The sequence below is a fragment of the Equus quagga genome, chromosome 7 (genome assembly GCF_021613505.1).
Source record: "Equus quagga isolate Etosha38 chromosome 7, UCLA_HA_Equagga_1.0, whole genome shotgun sequence".
NCBI lineage: Eukaryota > Metazoa > Chordata > Mammalia > Perissodactyla > Equidae > Equus > Equus quagga.
This window is the reverse complement of record NC_060273.1, coordinates 124497477-124523381: the sequence shown is the minus strand read 5'-3', so window position 1 is coordinate 124523381 and position 25905 is coordinate 124497477. Positions and strand designations below refer to the sequence as shown.

Genomic DNA, 25905 nt, shown 5'->3' with positions numbered 1-25905 from the left:
TCTGAGAGAGACTGTGGTGCCCGAGGAGGGACAGAGAGCAGTACTCAAGGTGAGCTCATAAAGAAGGTGAGACATGAACTCAGATTTGAAGAAGACCAGGGGATTAGCCAAAAGAAACTGTTCCTCATCAGCCATGCAACCTGAGACAAATAACATAGAAGCTCCGGGCCTTGATTTTCTCATTTGTACAATGGGATATTGATCTAGATGATCCAGACTACAGCCCTTTTACATTCTTAAATTCTATAAACTATGCTTCAGCTCATGCTGGCTTTACAGAATCAAAGCAGTCATCTAGTTCAGGTTCCCTAAGCCCACACAATGTGTCATGTGTCGCTAAACGCTAAGGATGCCGCAGAAATTAAGAAAGGCTCATTAGGATAGTGGTAATTCGGAAGCGTCTTATTACACTCATTCATTTATTCAACAAACATATATTAAGCACCTACTATGTGCCAGGTACTGCTCTATAGCTGCGGTGTGACAAAGCTGACAGTCTGATGAGGAAGGGGAGGCATGATAGCAAGAAGTAACACATGCCACTCTGGGGCAGAGGGGTTAGAGACGCATGCAGGAAGGAGGAACCAACCACACTGAGTGGGCAGTGTCCACTTTCACCAGGGGTTCTGGATCCACATTATTTTTTCTACCCATAGAGATGAACTTTTGACAATTCTTTCGTCAGAAAAATCTAATTGTTTTATCTTTTGAGAAAAGTGACAATAACTTTTACTTATTAAATGGAAGGGAACAGTTTTCTTTTCTGAGATTTCCTCTTACTATTCTTTTAAAAAATTAAAAGTAGCTTATCTGTGTTCATCTAGTAAGTATATTAAGGAAAATATTACTAAAGTTTGGGAAACTTCAGTTTCTCCAAGGGAAGTAAAAGTGATCAGATAATATTTAATACTATTGGAGAAATTTTTTTTTTTTAAATTGGCACCAGAGCTAACACCTGTTGTCAATCTTTTTTTTTTTCCTTCTCCTTCTTCTTTTTCCCAAAGCCCCCCAGCACATAGTTGTATATTCTAGCTGTGAGTGCCTCTGGTTGTGCTATGTGGGACGTCACCTCAGCATGGCCTGATGAGCTGTACCATGTCCACACCCGGGATCCGAACTGGCCAAACTGTGGGCCGCCGAAGCACAGCGGGCAGACTTAACCACTAGGCCATGGGGCCGGCCCCTATTGGGGAAATTTTAAACTGTGAAATTAAAGAGGGAAAAGAATTCAACTTATCCAATGTTTACTTCATTAGAACTAAGGTAATGATATGGTTCTGTCAACAAATCAATTTGTAAAGTATGAGCTTTTTCCATCAGTACTTGTGCTCCCTTTTCTGTTTAAAAATCAGTTTTCCATGACAGTGAGGCAGTAATTAACATGACAATGACAACTAGCATCTATTAGGAGCTTAGTGTGTGCCAGGCTTGGTACTAGGCACTTTTCTTTCTGTCTTACTTTTTTGAGGAAGATGAGCCCTGAGCTAACATCTGCCGCCAATCCTCCTCTTTTTGCTGAGGAAGACTGGTCCTGAGCTAACATCCTTGCCCATCTTCCTCTACTTTAGATGCAGGATGCCTACCACAGCATGGCTTGCCAAGCAATGCCATGTCCACACCCGGGATCCAAACCGGCGAACACTGGGCCGCCGAAGCAGAATGTGTGCACTTAACTGCTGTGCCATTGGGCCAGCCCCATAGGCACTTTTCTATATATTATCTAATTTAATTCTCACAAAGCTCTATGGAATAAACAGTGATTATGCCCAATTTTACAGATGAGGTAACTGCGACTTAAAAAGATGAAGTAAATTGTCCACGGTCTAAACTCAGTAAGTAGCTTTAGGGAGAAGCTCTTGAACTTGTCATCAGAAGACCTGCATTTGAACTCCAGAGGCAGGAAGCATTGAATCTCTGACCCAGAGAAGGTCAAGCAGTTATGTATTCAATACAACTATAACTGTTTTGCTTTTTCCCTTAGTTAATGGTCAGAAAATTTTTTTGCTGTCTATGTAAATGTCTTCTTAAAAGTTGTATTTTAAAAAGTATATTCATCATCTTTGACATTCTACTGGTAATTCAAAGTCTACCCAAAGAGTTTTTAAACCTGATCTAAGTATTTTAAAATGTGTGCTGTTGTGTGATTTGGTACTCCATATAAAATTCTTCCTAATGGTCTCAAGTTTCAAAGGATTTAGAAGCTGTTTGACAAGGCGCATTATGAAATAAGGAATATAATCCGTTAGTTTAGAATGTTATACAGATGGTATTAACAGCAGCCATCTCTTCCTGTAGAAGGATTTGAGGAAATTGCTATCCCCCACATTGAGGACAGTATATGATATACAAGCTAATATCTTGATTGCACATTCTTAGCAGACTCCATGGACAAGTGAAGTTTGCTTTCTTGTGTAGCCAAACGGATTCAATAAAAAAATTAAAGAGAATGAATTAGTACATGTGCAATTTTATCTAAATCTGTGTCTTTCGACATAGGAAGCCGGGAGAGTTTCCTTTTTCATCATCAGAAAAATGCTTTTCACTAGAAATGCTTTGCACAAGGGTCTACACTTGCCATTTCCTTTCCTGGTAATTTGATTTAAAAAAAATTTTTTTAAGCCAAATTAAATTTTTTTGTGCTTATATCTCTGTAGAAGCTTCCACAACAAAATTTGGAGGAAGCCTTTAGAAAAATAATTAAGTAACTCTTATGCATGAGACTCAAGAATGTATCATCAAAGCGTTGGGCATTTTTATCAAGGCAGCAAAGGAGAATCTGAGGACGATGTGCATTATTCCGCTGATATCATTTAGTCCTGGGGAGCTTAGAGTATAAAAATAGAAATTTAATGAAAAATGGGAGATAGAAAAAGTGTTTTTGCAGTAATGTGAATTTTGAACAATTTTCTATCACTAAGAGAAGCTCATACTGCTTATCAGTACAATTCAGGAATTTGAGATTTAGATTACTAATTTAATCATCTGACTGCAAAATTCTTATCAAATTCTTATCCCTCTGGGCCATGTTTGATAAATAAAAGTTTTAAATATAAGAAAATAATCCAGTATTTCAAGTAAGTAATGATATTTTCTGCTTTAGTGATTGTCTACTTTCCCTTACGGTTTATTTTTGGCCTGTAGAAGACAACTGAAATCATGGCAGGCCAGTCGGAAGTCTTCCTCTGAAGGACTGAAGAACATGAAAGTTCAACCTGAATGCTGTTATAAAGGAAACAACCTTTTTATTGGATAAAAAGTAATAAGAACAGGCATTTGGAGCAATTTGAAAACGAATTCTAAAGTGTGGACATAGTATTACACTCCTGACCCAAATTGCATTTCAGTATTAAGTTTCCCAAGCAAAATATAGGCCTTGTCGTTTTATTACTTGAAAGCTCTGAGCAACTTTCTAAGAATATGAATTTGCAATTAAAATGAAGTGGACTATCAAGGCATTTAAAAAGATTTGAGAGTGTATGCAAACAATCTGGATAGTTCTGATACCTCGGGTCAGAAATTTCTTTGCACTAAATTTCAACAGAATGTATGTAACTGGAAAGGCCAGAGCAGCAGAAGTTTTCCTTGCTGAGAAAACTCGAGACTGACTTCTAAACTCCCCAGGAGTAAAAATGTATTACAGTTTTAGGGGCAATTTAGACTAAATGGTGTGTACATAGTTAATAAGATAGGTATCTCTCTAATAGTAACTTGAAACCACAGCTTAAGGTTATTTTACATCAGATTTAAAACTGCTATTGTTAATAATAACTAGATATTATTACCATTTTGGCTGAATTGAATTCTGTGACTAGACATTAAAAGGATGTTATTCCTCATCAGAAATCTCTGTGTGTAAATATAGTCTTTGGGAAACAGCTCTGATTCTACCATATACATTAAAAGAATCAGCTGAATCAGCAGTTGCATAGTAAAATTTATGATTATATAATTCCTTTTCACAGTCCAAGAGTGAAAAACATAAAGCTATTGGAAGCAAAGAGAACTGAAAGAGTCATGTCTAAAATAGGTGGACGCTGTCAAATTCAAAATTCTATTTGGGTAGTCATGCATACAGGAAAATACTTTTAGCCAGACTTACACTATCATTTGACCTTCACAAGTCATACTTTCCAACCGTGAATGCAGTTTTCTGAGACTATACTTTTGACCTTGAAGATATAACTTGATATTTTATGTCTCTTAGCAAACTTATAATGCCTCTGGTCCCTAAACTGAGGTCATCTAAAATTAATATCATATCTTTAAATGGTTAAATTCTGTAATTCTTATTTTAATTATTCAGCATACAAGGGCAAAGTGGGAAGCTACAGTTCCTTTAGAACTATCTTTCTCTTACTGCATAGGTCTCTCAGCTTTCTTAATGCAGGATGTCCCTCAGCTGAAGCTGGGACTGAGGAAATAGCTGCATTGCACTGCAGCCTCCAGTCTCGCCACAGCTCCCAGGCTTAGGATTTAGCTGAGCTGAAAAGACAGATGCAGGGGCAGTATATTGGTCTGTGGGGCTTAAAGCTTTACCGAAGGAGATTATAATAGGGTAAGTTACTTTCTTTCTGAACCTTAGCTTGTCTGACTTTCATTTTCACGTTGTTTTTTCTCAGTGATTACTCTAACAGAATGACCTTACATCGTAAGTTTTACTTCCTATTTCTGCCCCCTTTTGCCTTTTATTTAAACAGATTTTATGCCTTCCATTCTACTTAGAAGACAGCAACTGTACTAAAAAGCCTTCAACAATTGCATCAACTCCCTGCAGTTGGACAGTCTTAAGCCATTCCACTTTAATTGTCCCCAATTCTTAACTCTACTGTAATGCAATAGCATTCAGAAGCCAGGGAGCTTGTTCACCAATTAGCAGAAAGGAAAAGAAAAAGTCAGTGCAGCAGAACGAAAATTAAGGAACACTAATCAAGCATCTCAACTCTAAGTAACTTGAAATTAATTTGACTTTCTTACCTTGGATGTGAATAACTCTGTCGTGATCTAGAGTGTAGTTGTCTGAACGGTGATCAGCCCCGCAGATTGAAATCAGCACCAGAATAAGTAGACTCTTCATCTTTGTAGCCCAGAGAATCTTCTTCACTGTGAGAGCATCGCATACAAAGAGGCATGTGAGATTTGGAACCCTTTGGAGTGTTGCACTGCACAACTTATTACCGCCTTATCATCATAGAATGGGTCTGTACAAATATTTAACCCAATCTGTTCAGAAAGTTCCTGTAGCTGTCTTTGAGAGCTGAAGACTGCAGCTTTGAACAATTCCAGTTTCCTTTATGTAGCCAGAGTCCAAACAGTGTTTAACTCTATCTTTGCAGAATTGTAAATCTAGACATTTAAAACAGTATAATTTTGATATAGAGAGTTATGGCAAGTTACAAAGAGATGTGGCAAGGACATAAATAAACTTAAAAAAATTTAAACCTTTGGCTTTGAAATATAAGTTAATAAAACAACAATTTGATATATATATATATATATATATGAATATTTATCATATTTATCACCTGGTCTAATTAGGAACTGAATCTTAAACCAGGGCAAATCAAGAATATTTTCATGAAACTGGACATCATCATTCATTTTACATGTGGCTTCCTAAGCAGGTTAGATTCTCTTGTTCCAAATAGAAAAGAGGCCAAAAAAAATGCCTGATTAAGCAGAAGCAGCACATTTGATAGAGACTGACTTACCATCTTACATACTGCTTGGGTCTGTGGTGAATAGTTGAAAATTATGGACAAACTAGGTTAGAATTGTGCGTGCTCCCACTGCAGTCATCCTGATTGATTTTTCATTCATTTCTACCTAAAATGCTGACGCGCCAACTTAGAGTGCCAGGTAGGGTCCCTGCAGTCAGCAGAGCCACGGCTGCAGGGACTGTCCCTGCCAGCCTCGCAGGGCAATTAGGCAAATGAAGAGCAGAAATAGACAGGGAGGCGCAGCTCTGGTCCTAAGTGACACAGGCAGAGCCATCACTTGGCTGTCCTTTATTGAAAGAACAATTTAATTAGAAAAAATTCCCCCCCAAATATAATCATTGGAAGGACCAAGAAGTGATTCCAAGTGATACAAACCTTCGACCTTTGCAACATTTGCCAGGCAAGAATTTCAGGGTCGCTCCTCTGTTGTAATGTGGAAGCTGAGGCAAATATTAACAAGGGCTTTCTTTTTCTCTCATGCACACAGCAGCCTTAACAATACTTGGCTATTTTTAAAACTGAAATTGCACAGTACTGGCTTCTCACACTAATTTGTTTTTTCCAGGAAAGCCTGACTCTCTGGAATACTTATTAAAGAGCTCTGAGTCTGTTCCTGGAGGTCCTTGAGGGCCAGCCTCTCTACTCCACAGCCTAAGGCACTGTTCACAGAAGTGTGCCGTGTCCGTGTCTCCCTCAACCCGGCCTTTCCTGGGACCCAACTGCCTCTCTGCATTCTCCCCTCTGAAAATCAGCAGTGTTGTGATACTGATGACTTCAGTCTTTCATGTCTATCTTAACCCTTTTCTTTTTCTTCATTATATCACAGAAAGAAGATGGTGGATGAGCAAACGGAGAAACTCATTTTTCCAGGAAACTAAGAGTGCCATCTTCAAAATTCTACCTGATTTACTGATCTTCTATTCAGAAGTTCACTTGCTTGTTCCTCTGAGGATTTTTTGGAAATGATTATTTTCTTGAAGCTATTGATTTTTCTCCATAGGAATATTATGCACATATATTACCTATTTCAACCCAGAACTATGCTTTGGGTGAACAAACAGAATAAAGCTGACCTTTTGGCATTTGGAAGATAATTGGGGCAATTGTAGACACAACCTAAAACACTGGCAAACCAGCACAAGAGGTGTCCTGGGCTCTCTGCTTGCCACAGGAATCAGAGGGGAGGGGGAAAGTGGAAGAGAGAGTGGAGGAAAGCATACCATTTTACCTGTTAAAGAGAGGAGATATTCTAGGTAAGGGGTCAAGATGAGCAGAGGCAGAGAATTTGCTACATTATTTTTCACATAGTGTGGTCATTCACAGTATAATTTATAGGGAGTTGTATACCTACCACGACACACACACACACACACACAGGGTTAGAGTTCTGCAACCTACTGTTGCAGGAACCTTGATTTTTATTCATTTTTACGTAAAATCTATTACACAAAAATTTATATATCTCCTTGAATTCCATACCAAAGCATTAAAAACTTTACCACTAAAGGTTCGTTTCATTGAGCTAAGGTATTAACTGTCCAGCAAGCAAATTTTAAAAATGCAAACATCCTGGGGGAGGGAATTAACGATAACAAGAACAGCAGGAATTCCTTTTAGTTGAATGTCTACTATTTGCCAAGCACCATGCTAAGTATTATGCACAAAATGGCGCATGCAGTCCTTATAATAATTCCGTGGGACAGATATTTCCATTTTTCCTGACACAGACCTTGCTGAAGGTTGCACATCAGTAAGCAGGAAAGTTTGTATTCACTTTCAAGCAAAAACAACACCTACTTTGAGTTGCCCTTATTTTTCTGAAAGAGAAAATTAATTTGTTATTTGTTTTATTGTCTTTTTTTATTTAGGTCCTTTAGCGAGAACCTACTGTGATGTTAAAACTTAAACTTGTGTTATATGTGAATACAAACCTTTTTTCCAAGACTTACCCAAGAGAAGTCAGATGACACTTGTCGTAGCATGATTGTGCCCTGCCTCGTCTATACCACCACCCTGGCGCCACGGACACCGCCTCAGTGGCTCATGTGTGCTCATACACATGCAGTCACACACGCCATCTTCAATTTTAAAAAGCCAAGGATACCACACCTCTTCAGTGATTTGTGATTAAAATAGAAGCATCCGTCAGCAAACACTTCCAAGTACCCCACACTGGCGCTGACGCACTCCAGGTAGGAGTGAGCTGACGTATGTTATCTTTGCTACCGTAGTGCATAACATCTGTCTCACCAAAAGATGCGAAACTAGAAAAGAGAACTTAAGGGGCAATCTTCAGGTGTTTCAGCAAACTGCAAGTATAACATGAGATACGGCACACTGGATCGAGGTCCTTGAGGACAAGGCCGTGCGAGCGGTCTGTGTGCCGGTCCTCAGAGAAGGACGCCTCAATGTAGTAGGAGGTCATGTGAGTGAATGAATCTGAATTTTGCTTATTTGCATTTTGTAATGATGTCTTTTCCAAATATCTACGTATGCTAGGTAAAAGTTTTTAGTTTTAATATGAGTAAAATTTAGGAAATTTGGGGGACTTTTATATAACTGGCTATTGCCAGCCTTGAGTTAGCACTCTGGGTTCACCTGCCACTCACACCTTGATGGTCTCTTTTTACAGCCTAACTTCCCTGCTGCCCTGATGCTCCAGCCAGCTTCCAGATGAGTTCAGATTGAAATGGCTGTGTTCAGAGTGAACGACACATGATAGGACGGTAATTTCACAGTTCTGCTTTGGTGATAATTGAACCCCTATTTGAAAGGAACATACTCTAACCAGCGTAGAAGTCTAATAGTTCAATAGAAACAAAGATATACTTTTGCCGATAGTCTAATACAAAAGTAGCCAGTTGCTATTCCCTACACACCTACAACGGTAAAATTATTGTATCCGATAACGGAGAAATAGAACCAAGTGGAAGGCATGCCTGCTATTTTCTGTGCCTTGAGGGCTAATGCCACTATTTCCTGAACTGCTATTCCATGCCAGGCACTGTCCTTGAAGCTTCATCTATTTAATCATCATTTCTCAGAACAACTCAGTTGAAGTAAGTATGTTAGTCTACACATTTTACAGTTCTGGAAATGGAGTCAGAGTAGCGAAGTCCCCAGCACGTAAAGCCAGGAGCTGGGATCTGGGCAACCTGCACTCCCCACCGCTGTTACTGGTGTCCTCGAGGAGCGTCATCAGCTCCCCTAGACAGCTCTCACAACTCTTTCAAGGCTTCCCACAAGCTGGAATGTCCCTCCCACCCCTCTCTCGGGGTTGTAGGTGTAGCACTGATCACAGCCCTGTTTGCACAAGACGTTTGTGAGTTCAAAGCCTGAATGCTTTTCCCCACTGCATGCTCCACACCGAGAACCGTCCCGTGTGCCCAGGGGAAGGAGGAATGGAAACTGAGACCTGGGAGAAACAGTTACAAGGACTAAAGGAGCCAAGACCAGGGGGAGTTTTACACTGGTTGAAGATTACGTGTGTTAGTATACGGAGAATGGTGAAGACTTACTTTTTTCTCCATTGAGGGTGTAATGAAATAAATCAGGTTTCAATCTCCCACTTAAAATTTAGTTTAAAAATCAAGAGAATCAAGGGGCAGGCCGGTGGCATAGTGGTTAAGTTTGTGCACTCTGCTTTGGTGGCCAAGTCTTCTTGGGTTCTGATCCCAGGCTCAGACCTACACATCACTCATCAAGCCATGCTGTGGTGGTGTCCCACGTACAAAATGGAGGAAGATTGGCACAGATGTTAGCTCAGGAGCAATCGTCCTCACACACACACACACAAATTATGAGAACCAATACAAAGTTTGCCAGAAATTGAATGAGCAAACCATAGAATCTCACTTGACAGAATTATTTTAAAACACACTGAATCTTCTCCTCCTTGATACCTTTTAAGTTTGATCTCGTTACAGGCAGCGTTTCCTAAAAGTTGGTCAGTGGTGCAGTGACATGACAAAAAAGAGAGAGAGAAAAGGGACTGCAAGAGTGTACTTTTTCATTAGATTAAATTAATTCAATTTAAAAAATTAGTTTGTTTTCTAAAGTAACTTTTCTTGCCTTTTTGATACCTGTTAGAATGACTGTTATTTCACAGAATTAGAAATTTTAGACTTTTCAAATTCTAGATTATTCTATCCTTACTTAGCAACTGTATTTTTTTTAGATGACAACATTCTGCTGGCTCATCAAGTGTTTTGTTGGTGGTGGTTGGCTTTGTTTTCTGTTTTGACTCTCCAGGTGTGTAAAATCCAGGTCAGACCACTGACCCAAATGATGGCGAAAGAACTCGGACTACTGATGCATTTGAATTGTTCAGTGTGTGGAGGGATGCCTGGATCTTCACCTAAGCCCCGGGATTTACTGCACACAATGGAGCAGAATGCACAACAGCTTGGAATATACCCAACGCTCAAGAGAGAAGCCATGACTGAAAAAAAATCTTTGTTCAACTACACAACACTAGCTCCCCTCAGGGAGTGCGTCTGTATAAACTTCAAGCGGACACAGCATTCTCCCTGTCATCTTGCATTGTTTGATGAAAAAGCAAGCTACTAAGGAAGTTAGTTACAGAGCATTTATGATGCCCTGGATTCGATGTCCAGCCACGGACATCATGGCGACATCCTAATCTGGCCATGGTCAATCTGTTCCTTCCTTGCTCTGGTATGATGCTCTGGCAACCTGATAACCTGGAAAAAGTCCTAGATCAGGAGGAAGAAAACATGAGTTCTATTCTAGGTCTCATAACCAATGCATCAGGTCTCAATTTCTTCACCTACAAAACAGAAATAGTGATAATAACTTCTCAGCAGGGTAAAAAGTGCTTTTGAAAAAGTATAAAAACTATACAGGGGCTGCCTGGTGGCGCAGCAGTTAAGTTTGCACGTTCCGCTCCAGTGGCCTGGGGTTGGCCGGTTCGGATCCCGGGTGCAGACATGGCAGCGCTTGGAAAGCCATGCTGTGGCAGGCATCCCACATAAAATAGAGGAAGATGGGCATGCATGTTAGCTCAGGGCCAGTCCTCCTCAGCAAAAAGAGGAGGATTGGCAGCAGATGTTACCTCAGGGCTAATCTTCCTCAAAAGAAAAAAACCCAAAACTATAGAAATTAAGGTATTGTTATTAACCTGGCATGGCCCACCTCAAACCTGATAAATTTCTAGGAATAAAAGTAAGAAAAATAGCAAACTAAAGATATCTCCACCTGAGGGGCAGGTGAGTTCTAGAAGTTCACGGTTTCGAATGAGTGCAGGCGTCAAAACAGAATGTGGAGCCTGGAGCAGCAGCAGAAGCAACACCGGGAAACTTGTTAGAAAAGCAGATTCTTGGGGCCCCCCCTCAGATCTCCTGAATCAGGAACGGGGGTGGGGCCCAGGCAGTAGTGTTTCGCAGGCCTGCCCCTCCCCCAGGTGATGCTGACGCAGGCTCAGATTTGAGAACCACCGGTGTAAGCCTTCAGGATTGCCAGGTGTTCTCCGTCTTGTGGTTGAGCCTCTGGGAGTCTGCAAACCCCTGGAAATAATGTTGCGCCCGTGTTCATTTTTCCTCTCTCTACTTTTCCTCATTTTCCCTTTTTCTACAGTGCATGTATTTTTTTTTTTAAGCGTTACTTTAGAACACTGGAAAGGAATGCTCATATCATTTTTTAAAATATTAAACAGATGGGTGGATACTTTTTCCTGTCATTTTATGAACTTTTTATAATGTTGCTATGTTTATAAAATTAAAAAGGCAGAGAGGCTGGCCCGGCGACATACTGTTTAAGTTCCTCTGTTCCGCTTCAGTGGCCCCAGGTTCTTGGGTGCAGATTCCGGGCTCAGACCTACACACCACTCATCAAGCCGTGCTGTGGCATCATTCAGTATACAAAATAGAGGAAGAGTGGCACAGATGTTAGCTCAGGGCCAATCTTCCTCACAAAACAATAAATTAAAAAGGCAGAATACTATGTAATTCAATTTGGAAAGATTTCGATCCAAAAATGGCTAACAATTTAGAAAATATATTTGGCATTAAGAAGATTACTTGCCATGATTTATTTTCTGCAAGTTTGGGATGACTATCACTTACTCAAACAGTCTTGGAGAGCACCTAACACTGTCTCTGGACTTTTGACAATTACAGCACATCTGATGCTGAAGTCCCCTCGCAGCATCAGCTCTGGTCCCATTGCTCCTCTCTGAAGCCAGTGTAGTTTCTCTGACAGGCTCATTGAAGCAAAGGCCACTCAACAATAAGAAGGGCAATAAAAAAGTAGCGAAGGGGTGATAAAGGGAGTATTTGCACACTGTCTCTAAGTTTGAGGAAATGAATAGGTCACAAGAAAATGAGTACCGTGGTACAATTCCCAGATCCAAGAACGTTGTAAGATGGCTTCTCTGAGAACGGGATTTGTTACAGAGCCTGCAGTCTCGCTAACGGAGGAGCTAAGTACGCCTTAGCTACTTGTATAGAAACTGCTTAGGTTTAGAACAAATCGCTTAAAAATGATCACTTTATTGAGCATCACTTCGTTGTGGATGTCTCCACCATTTACTTGTGGTTTCTTTCCTAATTAAAAGTCTCAGAAATCTCAACAAGTCATGGACTTGTGCCATGCAAATAAAACATGAGAGGTTGAACCTCGGATCCCCATGACACTTGGAATAAGCCGCATTTAAAAATTTATGAGTCATTTCTTTTTCTCTTCCTCCTCCACATTTTGAAATCAGACTTCCCCCCCATCTTTTCCCCTATATTTTCCATCATCGTTCTCTCTTTTTTCATTTTTCTTTTATGCTACTATTTCTCCATTCATTACTTACAAATCTTATCCATCTGCTCTTACTTCATTTTTGCTCTTCTTTTTTCTCTGTATTTTATTTATTACATTATTTGATACTGGACATTATCATATGATTTATCATCTACACCAGGGCTCAGAGTGAATGGGAGAACAATTTATAACTCTATGGGAAAGAGCGACATGTAAATTGGGGCCGTACGCAGGACACACGGAGAGATGGTGTGACAGCGATGGAGGAAGGCAGAATTTAGTTTCATTCCTTGCTCTGCCACTTTCTAGTGGTGACCCTGAGAGCAGTCATTCAATTGCTTCAGGTCAACTTTTTTATGCATCAATTGGAATAGTTGATGACAAATGTCAAAACCTTACATATATTAGTTGTTGTTATAGTTATTATTATCTGCTTTTTTCATACTGGAGATATCAGGCCCTCCCTTGTACTCACATTGCATTTTAGGGCTGTCCTCCTCAGAAGATGCAGTCATGGATTTTTAGAAGGATAATGTCAACAATGCTTGTTTAAGGAGCATTCCGGTTCACTTACTGCTTTTGGCTGGTTCTTCTTCGCCAGCTTTCTCTTAGAGAATATTGATAGAGTTTGGAACAAACTCAGCAACCCTTCACTTAATCAAAGTGCATTTGCTCAAGCTGCTCATTGGCCCATCTGGACTCACTTTAGATAATTCTTGACACAGGAGTTAGACTTTCCCCAAACCAGCTTTATGAAAGGGCTCTGCAGTGCTTGTGTTTGTTTATAGGTTTTCTAAAACAAACATAAAAAGCAGATATGAATAAAAGCACAAATTGCATCTGGTGTGTATACTGTTCAATTCTACAAGCTTTTATTGAATACCCAGGGTATGTTGGGGAAAGCGGTGCATATACACACTGACAAGAGCAGGACTTATTGGGACTTTTCCTGTTTCTGAGTAACTAACAACCTGGCATTGCTGGACGAATAAATGAATGAAGCACTTAGAGCAAGATTCTGACACTTCTAGGTTACAAACTCTGTGAAATCCAAGCTTTAAACTGATGCTTAAAAGTTGTAAACATTTCATTCAAAATTTATTTGCAAACAACACCTTCAGTTGGAATTGTGTTCTCTACCCCACTTCACACTGAGGTTGGGGATGGATTTACAGGTATAATGAAGATAGCACTGTATATTTATTTTACATCTTATCTCACTCATTTTTCCACCATGAAAAGAGCAGGCAGAGTAGACTATGCCTCTCCAATCTTGCTGTGTGTCCTCGCCAGCTAGGAATCTCTTCAAATGGGATAATACCAGTGGATAGGCAGTTGTCGAAATCCACTCATATGACAAGAAGGAATGTAAGTTGTAACTATAGCAAAAATGGACTTTCTTGTCATTGTGTATTCTTAGTGTCTTTTGCATGTGTAGCCACATCATACAGGAAGGATGAAGTGTGTACACAGAAACGTCAATTCATCCTGACATTATGTACTTAAAAAAGTCTTTTTCCCTCTGCATTTACCCGTCAGTAAGCTCTCTTCCCAGCTCATGCAGAGGAAGTTTCAGACTTGCTGTCAATATATTCCAAATTCTAGTTCTAACTCTAGTGGATGATTCACAATTTGTTGGAGAAGAAAATGATACAATAGGTGGACAGGGAGAGTTATGGTCTCAAAGCCGTGGAAGGTAGTAGAGGTTGCCACAGCAGCTTCGGCCCGTTTCTGTAATCACTGTCCTATGTGCTATGTGTGGGTGTTCTTACCATCTCCCCAAAGGTTTTTCAGTTATGTGAGAGTTGCAAGTTTTCAGGGTCAGGAGGGGACATGTTTTCTGTAATTAATAGTCTGTCTCTTAACCAGATAGTTGTTAGGAGAGGAAGTCAATAAATACATGTTAGGCAATACATTTTGGTGATGATGGTGATATTAAAAGAAAATAAACCTCTTATCTTCCCTTCTATTTATCTTGGGGAACTTATCCTACTTTTACTGCCCTGAAAATCATAATTTTACTGTAGAATATTAAGAATTAGACTACAATCAATATGAATATCACATTGTTATGCTCTTAAAAATGCATCCTTCATGGAATGTAGAAGAAAACAGTTTCTATCATTACACATAAAGAAAATCATCAAAAACCAAATCACCTCAAGAACAATTCTTAAAAGATGATTAAATCTGTCAGAATATAAACTAGCAACACTGCCACTTCTCAGGCCATCTTGTAATTTCTTTGTAGTTTGACATGCTAAATGCTACCATGGTGTACTGGTATTGTAATAATGATCAAATTATGCGAATAATAAGTCCACATGCTAGAGGTCATTTTAACTAAAAGGAAAATTTCACTAAAAGTTTCTTTGTATCTGGCCTAGAATAATTTCATCAATAAACAAACAAACCATAAAGTATGTACATATGTTAGCATTGTTCTGAGAAAAAAAAGTTTTCTCTGGAGAATAAACAAGGCTACTCTAAGAAGTATGCTTGCGAGGCAAACTTGTAGAGGAAAGACGTCGTTTTATAAATTCATTCTTCCTTGATTCCATGATCAAAGATCTCAGTAGCATCAACAACAAAGCATTATATAGAATAATATAAAAATTAGACTCTAAAAATATTTTTTCTTAATGTATAAAATAAAAAATGAATTATCATCATTATCATTAACAGTAAATGATTTTTGAACACTAACAAGGAATTTGGCACTAAATTAATAACTCTCTAAAGGTAGACATATTCCCTAGTGAATTGCAATTCAAACAGAACTTAAACACCAGCATTTTAAAGAGATCAGAAGGTCCCTTTTAACCAATGATGGATGTAGTCTTTTCTGAAACATTATAAAAGAATGAATATATATATAAAATAATATTAAGAACTTACATTGCTATCTCATTGTTTCCTAACTAACAAATCCAAAACCAGACAATACCAAATAAAATAAAACAACTTCCACTTTTTTATAACTCTTTACATCATTTTAAAACTATGGAAAATAAATCTCTCCTTCTTTTTTTTTTTTTTTTTTTTTGCTGAGGAAGATTAGGCCTGAGCTAACATCTGCTGCCAATCCTCCTCTTCTTTGCTGAGGAAGACTATCCCTGAGCTAATATCTGTGCCCATTCCTCTACTTTATATGTAGGACGCCTGCCACAGCATGGCTTGACATAAGGTGCATAGGTCTGCACCCAGGATCCGAAACAGCAAACCCCGGGCCACCAAAGCTAAATGTGCAAACATAACCGCTGCGCCACCAGGCCAGCCCCTAGGACTACTTTGACATGTAGTTTACATAAAAACAAGTTTAAAGATCTAGCTCACATGCGCACAACTAAATGGATACAAACCTCTTAGTTACAGGCTTTATAATTTGAAACAAAAGTTTTTAAATAAAGTATTTAGAAGTAGGGTTTATATGGATAGAAAACTGATCATAACATCACTTTCAATTAGATTACTTTTGAAATTATTTCTAACTGAGCTAGCAAAACACTATTTTAAGACTGTCTCATTTAGATTTTAGCATTTCTTATAAACTTCAAAATTTCAACAGCTGTCAGTTAAACATTATATTAACACTGGATCTAAAAATACAACCTCGAGTCCTCCACACGACAGCTTTAGTGCCATCACAGCTGTGACGGGAACAAGTCTTCTGCATAATGCAAAACCCAACTCTCAGCTCACCCCTGCATCCCACATGTCACTCTAAACTAGTTGACAAACAAAAAGAATCAGGCAACTCACACGTGTGTTATACGGTGATCAGACTCTGAGCAGGTGTAGAAAGATTTTAAATATATGTTAATTCTGATTGTTTACTAAATGCAAGAAAGAGTTTTACGATCGATGGTTTCCTGAGGTATCTGATGGCACTAAGTCATAAAAACAAAAATAAATCCATTCACGATCTTTAGCAGCAAAAACTTCTCTCTCCTCTCCCATTGAAGCAGTCTCCACCTCTTCTGGCTGTCGATTTTAAGTTATCTTCCAAGACTCTGAAGCAGTTTAGTATCGGTCCACATTCGACGTCAAAGCATGATCTCATCAGAATTCAGTTCACTGGTTTATGAGCAACAAAGCCTGTTCTAGCCCAAAGGCTGTGTCTACACAGCACAAAAAGGGGGAGGAATACAACATTCTCCAATTAACTTGGCAAATACTGGCAGCTAAGTTCATTAAATGAGTTTCCAAACCGTTTTTGTGATGTAAGATACAACCCAAGAATTCATCTTAATAGGTTTTTAAGTTATAGTAATCTTTGAAAGTGTTTTTTAAGCTTTTAAAACTAAATAATCCTCGTTTACGTCTTCTTTAGCTGAGGAATTTGCTCATTCTGAAAACAACCGAAATCATTTCACCAACCTTTTTCATAGGCACCTAAGCTCAGTCAGTCGGTTACAACTGACTACTCTAGACTCCAAAACATCTACATCATTTGTAAGTTTATTTTATAAAGAATAATGCTATTTAAAATTTTTATGTTATGTAAGTATTAGGTTTGCTATCAACTCAGAACTAAGTAATCATCTATGAGTATAACACAAAAATATGGGCAGTATTATCTCAAGAAGGAGGGAGATTGGGTATACCTAAATTGCAAAGGTTTTTCACTGTCCTAAATAACATGAAATCACCATCCTCAACCCTCCCACAGACTCACCCTTTCAACCTGGCTCCAAATTCTCACCATTAGATTTACCAATACACAGTTCCCAAGGTCTTTGCCACTTCCAGCTTGACCGTGGTTTTGTAAAATATAATGGAGGGTCTCAAGTCCATGCTAGTGAGAGCAGTGTAGAAGTGACAGTGTTCCTGGGTGGGTACCGACCAAGTTAAGAGGAAAGGAACAACCATAAACACTAAGTTTCCCTTTTCCACAATTTTCATAGAAAGCAATGGCTGTTCCAAGAATAATTACATAAGAGACCCAAATTCTCATCGATGCTGGGGAAATGACAGTCGAGGATTATTTGTGTACTTTGAATAATGATCTTTGAATGATCTCTTTCACCTTGTTAATTTTAGCAGGTACGCAGATATATTTATGTCAAGGTGGCGAAACGTAATCCTGAGATATACCACCTGGAAAGCAAGGGAAATTGTAACATCGTATGACACTTCAAAAAAGGAACTGCTATCCCCAAATTGCAGAAAAACCTCACATACACAGCTTTCAGTCACCACCCTCAGATGTTGGTAGTAACTGCATACCTGAAAATAATTTTTAGTGCACATGACATTGCAAATACTGAGAGAACCACTAAAGATATAAATGTCATGGGAAATAAAATGTCAATGGCTGATTCAGAGATTGACTCCCAAAAAAGTGTGTTTTGCAGACAATTGTTTAAAAGGCAAAAGCTCCTATGGCTGAGAGCAAGCGAACAGAACACGAAGGAGGAGGAGCAGGAGCGGAGTGGGGAATTGAGGGCAGGAAGAAGAGACGCAAAAGAAGAAGAGGAGGAGGAAGAGGAGGGGCCCCGGGAAGAGGGATGGAGGGAGGGAGGGAGGGAGGGAGAAAAGAGGGAGTGGGGGAGCGAGGAGGAGGAGGAAGGAAGAGGAGGAGGTGGAGGAGCACCGGAAGAGGGAAGGAGGGAGAGAGAAAAAGAGATGGAGAAAGAGGGGGGGGAGAGGAAAGAGAGGAGGGGAAGCGAGGGGAGGGGGAGGGGAGGTAGGAAAGTGCAGCAGCTGGGAAGAGAGAAAGAACTGTGTTCCTTAGCGCTAACGGACACCTGGGGAAAGCAGCCAGCACTACAGCCAGTAGAAATGGGAGAAATGACACAAAGGTCAGATATCACAATAGAGTACCCACTAGAGAGGCTAAGTGAACATTCTGAACAGATCCAGGGAGGGAAAACCCAGTCTCTGTTCAGTATCTCAGGGGCTCCTAAGTTACATCCTCTGTTATATGAAGCCACAATTCAAGTCATCATCCATTGAGCAGCACTTCACGTCAGGCAAGCAGAAATAAGGCTCAACTTCAGACCCCAAAGCAGTCACCCTTCAGAAGGCTGAGGAGCAATAGAAGAGAGCAGGATGCTAAGTGCACAGAATCATAGTCAGGGTACCATCGGAGAAAGAGGAGACGCTCTCCAGCAAGCAAGAGGAAGGCCCGGCCCCACCCCCCGCAGTTGTGCAATACGGCAGCCTTGGCAGGCACCTAACCCAGTCTGGGTGGGGATAGGAAAGGTTTCACGAAGAAAATGACTGCTCAGCTGGATCTGGGTGACAAGAAGAAGAGAAGAGGGAAGGAGCTGTGGCTGTCTATTAGAATGGCACGTGCAGAGGCATGAGTGTGAGATGGCTTGGGCAGCTCCTAGGACTGCGTGTAGCTCCGTGGGCCTGGAGGATAGGACTGTCAGAATGGATGGGCTGGAGAGGAGGCTGGACAGGCAGGCAGGGGCAGCGACGAGAAGGCCCTGCACATCACGCTCATCTGCATTTTTCCTAATCTTAGCAAGTCTTCGAAACAAAGTGCCACCATCACCGAGTGATTTACCTTATCTTTACACATTTCATAATAATACCGTGAAAATATAACTGCGTTGGGGGCCACATTACAAATAGGGATTTTCTGAATCATGCCATATATACTCTGTTCACTAGGAAAGATGCATGCATAACACACTTTAAAAATGTTTCCAATTTTTCACAAAAGTAAAATGTAAAAATTTCAAAATGTAAGAGGTTAACTTATAGCACTGATTCTCACTCATTCTTCAGGAAGGCCAGATTAACATAGATATCGATATAAATTCATTGATCGGTATAATCATGGAACACACCAAAAATTTAATACATTTTCATATTGGATTATATCGAAAGACTGTCAAGCCACACACTTTAGAATGGCTCTAGGAATATTTATGGGATTCAAAAGCAGAGTCTAGCCCATTGTGTGAATGCACAAATACTGGGACGCAAGCTCTATGAGGGAAGACACTCTGTTCCCTTCCACATCCTCTGGCACACAGTAGGAACTCAGGGGCGCTGGTTGTGCACTATGCACTGCAAGACGAATGGCAGCCCCCAGTGTTGTATACTACACAACCTGCACAACTGTATGCTGTAGTCCTGTAGATATTACATATACTACACACACACACAAACACACAACTTACCTATTGAACAAATCATCACATTTCATACAAAACTGTAGAAAACAATCATATGATTTTCAAATAATTAACGATGCACCTAAAAGTGTTTGATTCCATGCTAATGTTACAAAAGTTTAGACTCCCTGAGGACAAAAACCCTATTTTATTAGTCTCTACACTCCTGGCGTCCAGTGATTTTGCAGTGAGTGTTCAATGATTGAATAAAGGAGATTGGCCTTTCTGTGGTTCTAAATACACCCGATGCGAGGGTGAGCTAGAGTTAACTAAAGTAATTGCTAGAAGAACTCAGTTATTCCTTGTTTTGTGTTGATCGCTATGACCCTATCTGGCCTGCCTCAACCTCATCCTGTCGTGGGCAAATCATCCAAGTTTGCTGCGTATTTGAAAAGCATAATCTACCCTGACACAAAAGGACCATTTTTGGCCAAGAGAATACAACTGCTTATATCTTTCTGCAAGTATTTCCACACAAGCTCTTGAAGTCCATTCGTAGGAGGGCATAAACCATAAAGGCTTTTAAGACATTTACATGGGCTCTCATTGCTAACTGTTCATCTCTCCTACCTCCAGTGCCAATCCCCAGCCCATCTTATTGAGAATATTCTCACACTGATGGAAAATAAACACAGTACAAACCATGGAAGGCTTACGGGGACTGGGACTGACTTTTCATCAGCATCAGCATTCTCTACTTCATTTCATCACTCCGGTACTCTGGAGATCGTTTGAAATTGTGCTACGACCAATGGCAGTCAAAACAAAAATTAGTGATGTAAAATGTAGTCAAATAGGTGGGTAAAAAGTAAAGAACAAGACTTGAGGCCAAATTATGTATCTCATTTCCTCCTACTCGCTAATTTAAAATTAGCTTAAGGATCATGCCCTTTGACCCACTCGTTGCAGGATTTTCTGACCTCTGTCTTAAAAAGGGAAAGATATGACAGGAAGACAAAGACGCAGCTGTTACTCATGGTGAAAGGTAGAGGAGGAAACAAGACCAGTCTGTCAAATATAATCACCTTGGTGCAGCTTCCTGAACTCTGCTATCCTTTCCCGCCAGCTTATGGAAACCTCCCTTGGTTGGAGGACAGACCAAGTTAGTGAAATCCACAAACGTTAATTCTTATCTGAGTTGGCAATAGTAATAGCACCAATGAAGTAAGAAGGTTTAATGTCCTTGGACTTTAGATGGTAATTTCTAGCAATGAATGAATTCAGAGGCAACCATGCCACCTCTTCATTCTGCTAATGCTGACTGACAATGTAATGGGTCAAATCCAGTGCAAACACAGGCATGTGCCCCACCCGTCAGCCCACCCCCACCAATGAGAGATAGTCAGCAAGTGAACTTAGGAGAGCTCCCTGAATCTACACTGCTGGGCCAACGGGGTGGGAGAAGATAGTAAGGCAGGTGGGGTGCAAAGCGACACAAAACAAAAGAAGGTCATTTAGCTTTCAAGGCGTTCAGGAGCAGGATAAGGTTTATTTTCTCCACATCTGGACGGGTGTGTTGTTTTTTTTCATTCCTGAATTTCAAGGGAAGAATTTCATTCTGTAAAAATGCCATTGCTCAAAAAAAGAAAACAAACAAACAAAAAGAAGTGAATAGGCAAAGTAGGCTGTTTGAAAGTTAAGGCAGTTAAGGTGACAGGTAATTAGGAATATAAAACAAAAGAGGAAATGTACTTAAAATAAAAAGACGTGTACAACACAACTGGTAGAAAAAAGGGCAATTGGTTGTTAAAAAGCAAAAAAATACGAGAACAAAGGAAAAGACAATGTTCTCATTGAATCATTAACTTCAATGATCTGATCTAGTCAAAGTCAAGTTTTAAAAACTGCACCATTGGCAAATATTCTCTCAGTATGTAGTGAACGGCCTAAGGATGCATCTGCTGTTTCTCCCATTGAGAAGAAGAGTGTGGCCCTCAGTTAGGAACCTCTTGACCACAATTTGCATTTTTAGTGATAGTTTAGGAAGGTCTTTGCAAAATAACCCTCTCAGCAAAAGCACACATTTTGGTTTAGTCACGTGCAAAGGCAGAAAATAAATAGCTACTTACTGGCATCGTGTTCAAAACATTTATTCAACAATATTTTCTAGGCAAGCATATAAAATGCAGTCCATATCCCCAACTGTCTCTCACCATTATGGATTCCAAACCAGGAATGACCTCTTTAAATCCCATTGGATTGCATTTGGTGCCATACCAGCGCCGTTCGGCACTCAACTTCCCCAGCTGGGTGCACCTGCCTTGATGGAAGCAACGCCTGCATTGTATTATCAGCCCCTGAATCTCCAGCACAGAGGCTGGAAGAAGGTCCTCATGACTATTTTACAAGTTATAGCTGTGATTTTTAACATTTTGGAACATCCTATTCTTTAATCTACATAATGGAAAGAAAAAAAGAGAGAAAGCATCATGAGGATTGATTACTTTTTTATTTGTGCTGTCTGGTGTTAGCATATCTAAACCCTGAAAACGCATTTATACAGAACACGCCCAGTGACTGCTCTTCAACTGAAACATCCAAAGGCTGTTTTCACCTCCTTGGTTTTCTTAAGGTACAGAGATTGGATAGACGAGAGTTTCTAAGTCACAAAATAGGCCAAATGGGACAAAGTAAATTTGCTCTCATATCTCTCCATTCCTTCCTCTGTTTTCATTCTTTCTTCTTTCTCTCTTTAGAACACCCTGGTGTCTGGGACATTTTAGCTACTCACGGGTTGATGCTTCCAGGCTCCGTCCTCAGACCTGCTGTCCTGACCCGAGTGTTAGCTCCTTTCTGACCCTCTCTTGACTTGAAATCAACACTTCCTTTTTCTTTAGTTTTCAATAATCTCTTGCTTTTCTAATAATGCCTTTGACTGAAAAATTTATCTTCTATAGTGAACATTTTAGGCAATGGGAGAACGATTTTGTCCAACAAGTCGTCCCAGTGACCACAGAATCTCATAATCCACCTGGGCTGCCTGTTTTGAGGCCCCAGGCTCATTCATTTCCACGTAGCAGCTTAGTCCCTGCCAGTCTTCATGTGGTTCTGTTCAGGAGTTGAACTCCTCAGTACCCACAATGGGCCTGGCGTGGTCTCCCTGTGCCCACTTTAAGAAGTCCTCATTCTCAATTGTAAAATGAAGTTGCTTCAAAATACTAGCATAATCGGCAAATCAAATTCTTTCCAATAATTAAATGCACATGAGAAGCAAATGGTTGTTGACCTCTTTTGTGGGCACCCACGATTTTGGATGACTTCCTGGGATGGTATTTGCTAAATGCAGCTTTGAGTCCTTTTTTTTTTTTTTCACTTTGGATAATGGGTATTTGAGGAAAGTGGATTTCAATGGGACACATTAATATAGACTGGAGAGATAATAACTCCAGAAAATGAGACATTCAGGGCAATGGTGGACAAAAGCAGGAAACTTCTATCACCTTCTGCTTATGTACAGTGAGAAATAGCTATAATAATACACTAAAAAAGTCGAAAGCTAAGAAAACTAAGCTGAATGCCATGACAATATTCATTTGCCAACCAATGCCCATTTGGCCAATAGCTGATGACACTCAGCAGCACCGTGGGGAGCTTAAATTCAATGCTCTGTATTCAGGCTTAAGCACAAGTCTTATAACAGACATTTGCATTCGCACAGCCAAAAATGCCATTCAGAACAAGCTTGCCTGGAGGAGCTACAAAGTCTATAATACGGGCATAGTCTACCTTATTTAAATTTGCTCAGTCTACTGGCCAATCATCCTAATTATTAGACCCCTGTTTGTAGAAGATTTTCTCTTTTTCCTGACAGAATTAATTTCACTATCCTTCCTATTTGGGGTAGGTGGGTGAGGAGGGTTTGGGGTCACTGGATTTAGCCAAGGCCAAAACTGAACATTCGAGAGCCTAAAGGGTGACTGTTTCCACTGTCAGACTGTTAGGTAGACACAGCCAACGAAGTGATGAAAATCACAGTTATGGGCATTTGAGTGGTGAAGATTGTCAGCCTGCCTTATGCGTCCCTGGAGGGGACAGCTGCCTAAATGGAGATTTTTCAGGGCGATAAAAGGGCTCATAACTAAAATACAGTTTTTTCTCACTGCCCAGCCAAGAAGAGTAAAAGGGACAAAGAAGTCTCTGGAAGAAGACGGAGTGCCCACAACAGCGACTTCAACTACTTTAGTACTTTGCCTAGGGCAAGCTGTAATGGGGGGACCACATCCAGAGAACACACAGGTGATTTCAGACCTGAAAGTGGAATCAAATGTGCAGACTAAAGCTAAGAAATGGCCACTTTTCTCAGAGACGGAGGGAGTTCTTTATTTACTACACATCCCCAGATAGTTTAAATTTCTTATACACTGATTTCAGTATAGAATGTAGTTGTGTGTATGCATCTATTTACACACAAAAATAAGCAAACCCAGTAGTTTAAACACACACACACACACAAGTTAATTAATGAAACTTGGCTAATTCTAAGCTCAAATAGATACACATTTTTTTTTAAAACAATTCTCCCATTGGATTTATATACAACTTTTTCCTCTTAAAAGTCAGAGATAGGAAATTCTACACGAATAAACAAAAAACATTGAATTGCGATCCATTCTTTCTTAATTTCAAAGTTAAAGGACTAATGTTATTTTGCATTTACAGTATTATTAGTTTACTACTTTCTTCAAAGAGCTATTTTTTAAAAGACCACCCAGAAGTTTCAACTAATTGAGGAAGCAATCTTCAGCTTACTTAAAAAGAAGGGCTGCATGGGACACATTCCTGGCACCAGTACTCTGTCATATAGGTTTGTGCTGGATATAATGCAAATGACAGTCTTAAATTTTGATAATACCTTGGTCTTTTCCTTTTGCCCCTAAAAACACTCAAAGCAAGAAAATAGTTAAGAATCTCTGATATCTTTTTCAGAGAGATTGCCTCATAATTTGAGGTTTAGAAACACCAGGAAAAAATGAGCCACCCAAGGAGATCATAAAAGCTGAAGTCACAGATGTAGAAGCAGGTTTTCAGTAGTATGATGAATTTCTGAGTTTGGGGAAAGTGTAAGATGTTATTCAAAGTGGCTCATTAAGGCCGTGGAATTCTCATGAGTTGTTTGGTCATGGGAGAGACATCTGTAAACGCGGACTAAAAGGTTTCATGAAAAAAATGTTTGAGGAATAAACTGGAACCTAGAATAAGAAAAATATTGGGGAATTTATATTTAGAGTCATGTTAATGCTAGTCTCATGGTACCATTGCAACATTTTCTAGTTTATTAATGTGGGTTTTTCTATGTAAAGAGTCAAACATCTTTCTTTTCAAAAGAGGTCTTTCCATTTTTCTCTCTTAAATTATAATATTTGTGTGCCTTTGATTTTTTCTCCTGAGGAAAAAAAAATCTGATATAATTTGGATGTTGATAAAGAAGTTGAAAACTATTTATATAACTATTTATTATATATTCAGTCATGTTAATATGATTAATTACAAAATATAATTCTTTAATACTATCCTACCTATTTTATTAAAATAAGCCACATATTTTTATCACAAGTTTTATATGAATGTGTGTACTATTTTAGAGAAACTAGAAAAAGAAACAAAAACAAAAATATGAAAATAAAACCATTTAGAACTTCTGCTTCTTATCCAGATGGAGTAAGAGGGGCAAGATTTACCCTCCTGTCTAAAATGACTGAAAAGAAAATGGACAAAATTTAGAAAAAATGGCACTTAAGACATTGGACATGAGGCAGAGAAGAATAGTAACGTCTGATCAACAGGAAACAAATGAGGTGAGTGGTATGATTGTCCTAGTTCATTGCCTGAAGAAAGTATCTATGCTGCAGTGCAAGAAGATGGAACCCTTTCAGAGCCCACTGGACAATCTGAATTGAGGAGATGGAGCCTAAAGTTTGGAAATCCAAGGAAGCTAGAAATCACAGGGCAGAACAATGGAGAGGAGAGGAGAGAAGTGGAGAGGAGAGGAGAGGAGAGGCGGGGGGAAAGTGGCACAAAGAGAGAACTTGGGATATTTACAGAGTTTGCCCTGGAATATTCCGGTGAGGGTTGATCAGTGCATGTGGGTGAAGAATCTATCCAAGTCCAGGGAAAGGATCATCCTAAAGGATTAGCATTCACATAGCACTGGCAAAAGTACTTGCTTCTAGCAGTCAGCGTGGAAGATCTCATAATTCATGGGGCATTGGTTTACAGTCTTAAGAAGAATCTTTACTCAATAGTTGGGGAAAAATTAATACTAAACTAACGGCAGCGCTGGTACCAAA

General features: G+C 39.7%; 1 protein-coding gene across 1 annotated transcript in view; it reads right to left on the bottom strand.

Annotated features, from left to right (window-relative positions):
• HAPLN1 (hyaluronan and proteoglycan link protein 1) overlaps positions 1–25905 on the bottom strand; it is a 75739-nt gene that overhangs the window by 27201 nt on the left and 22633 nt on the right. The window contains exon 2 of the mRNA XM_046665526.1: positions 4975–5100. Coding sequence (XP_046521482.1) covers positions 4975–5074 — 100 coding nt within the window. The 5' untranslated portion in view covers positions 5075–5100. The remainder of the gene's footprint in view (positions 1–4974; positions 5101–25905) is intronic.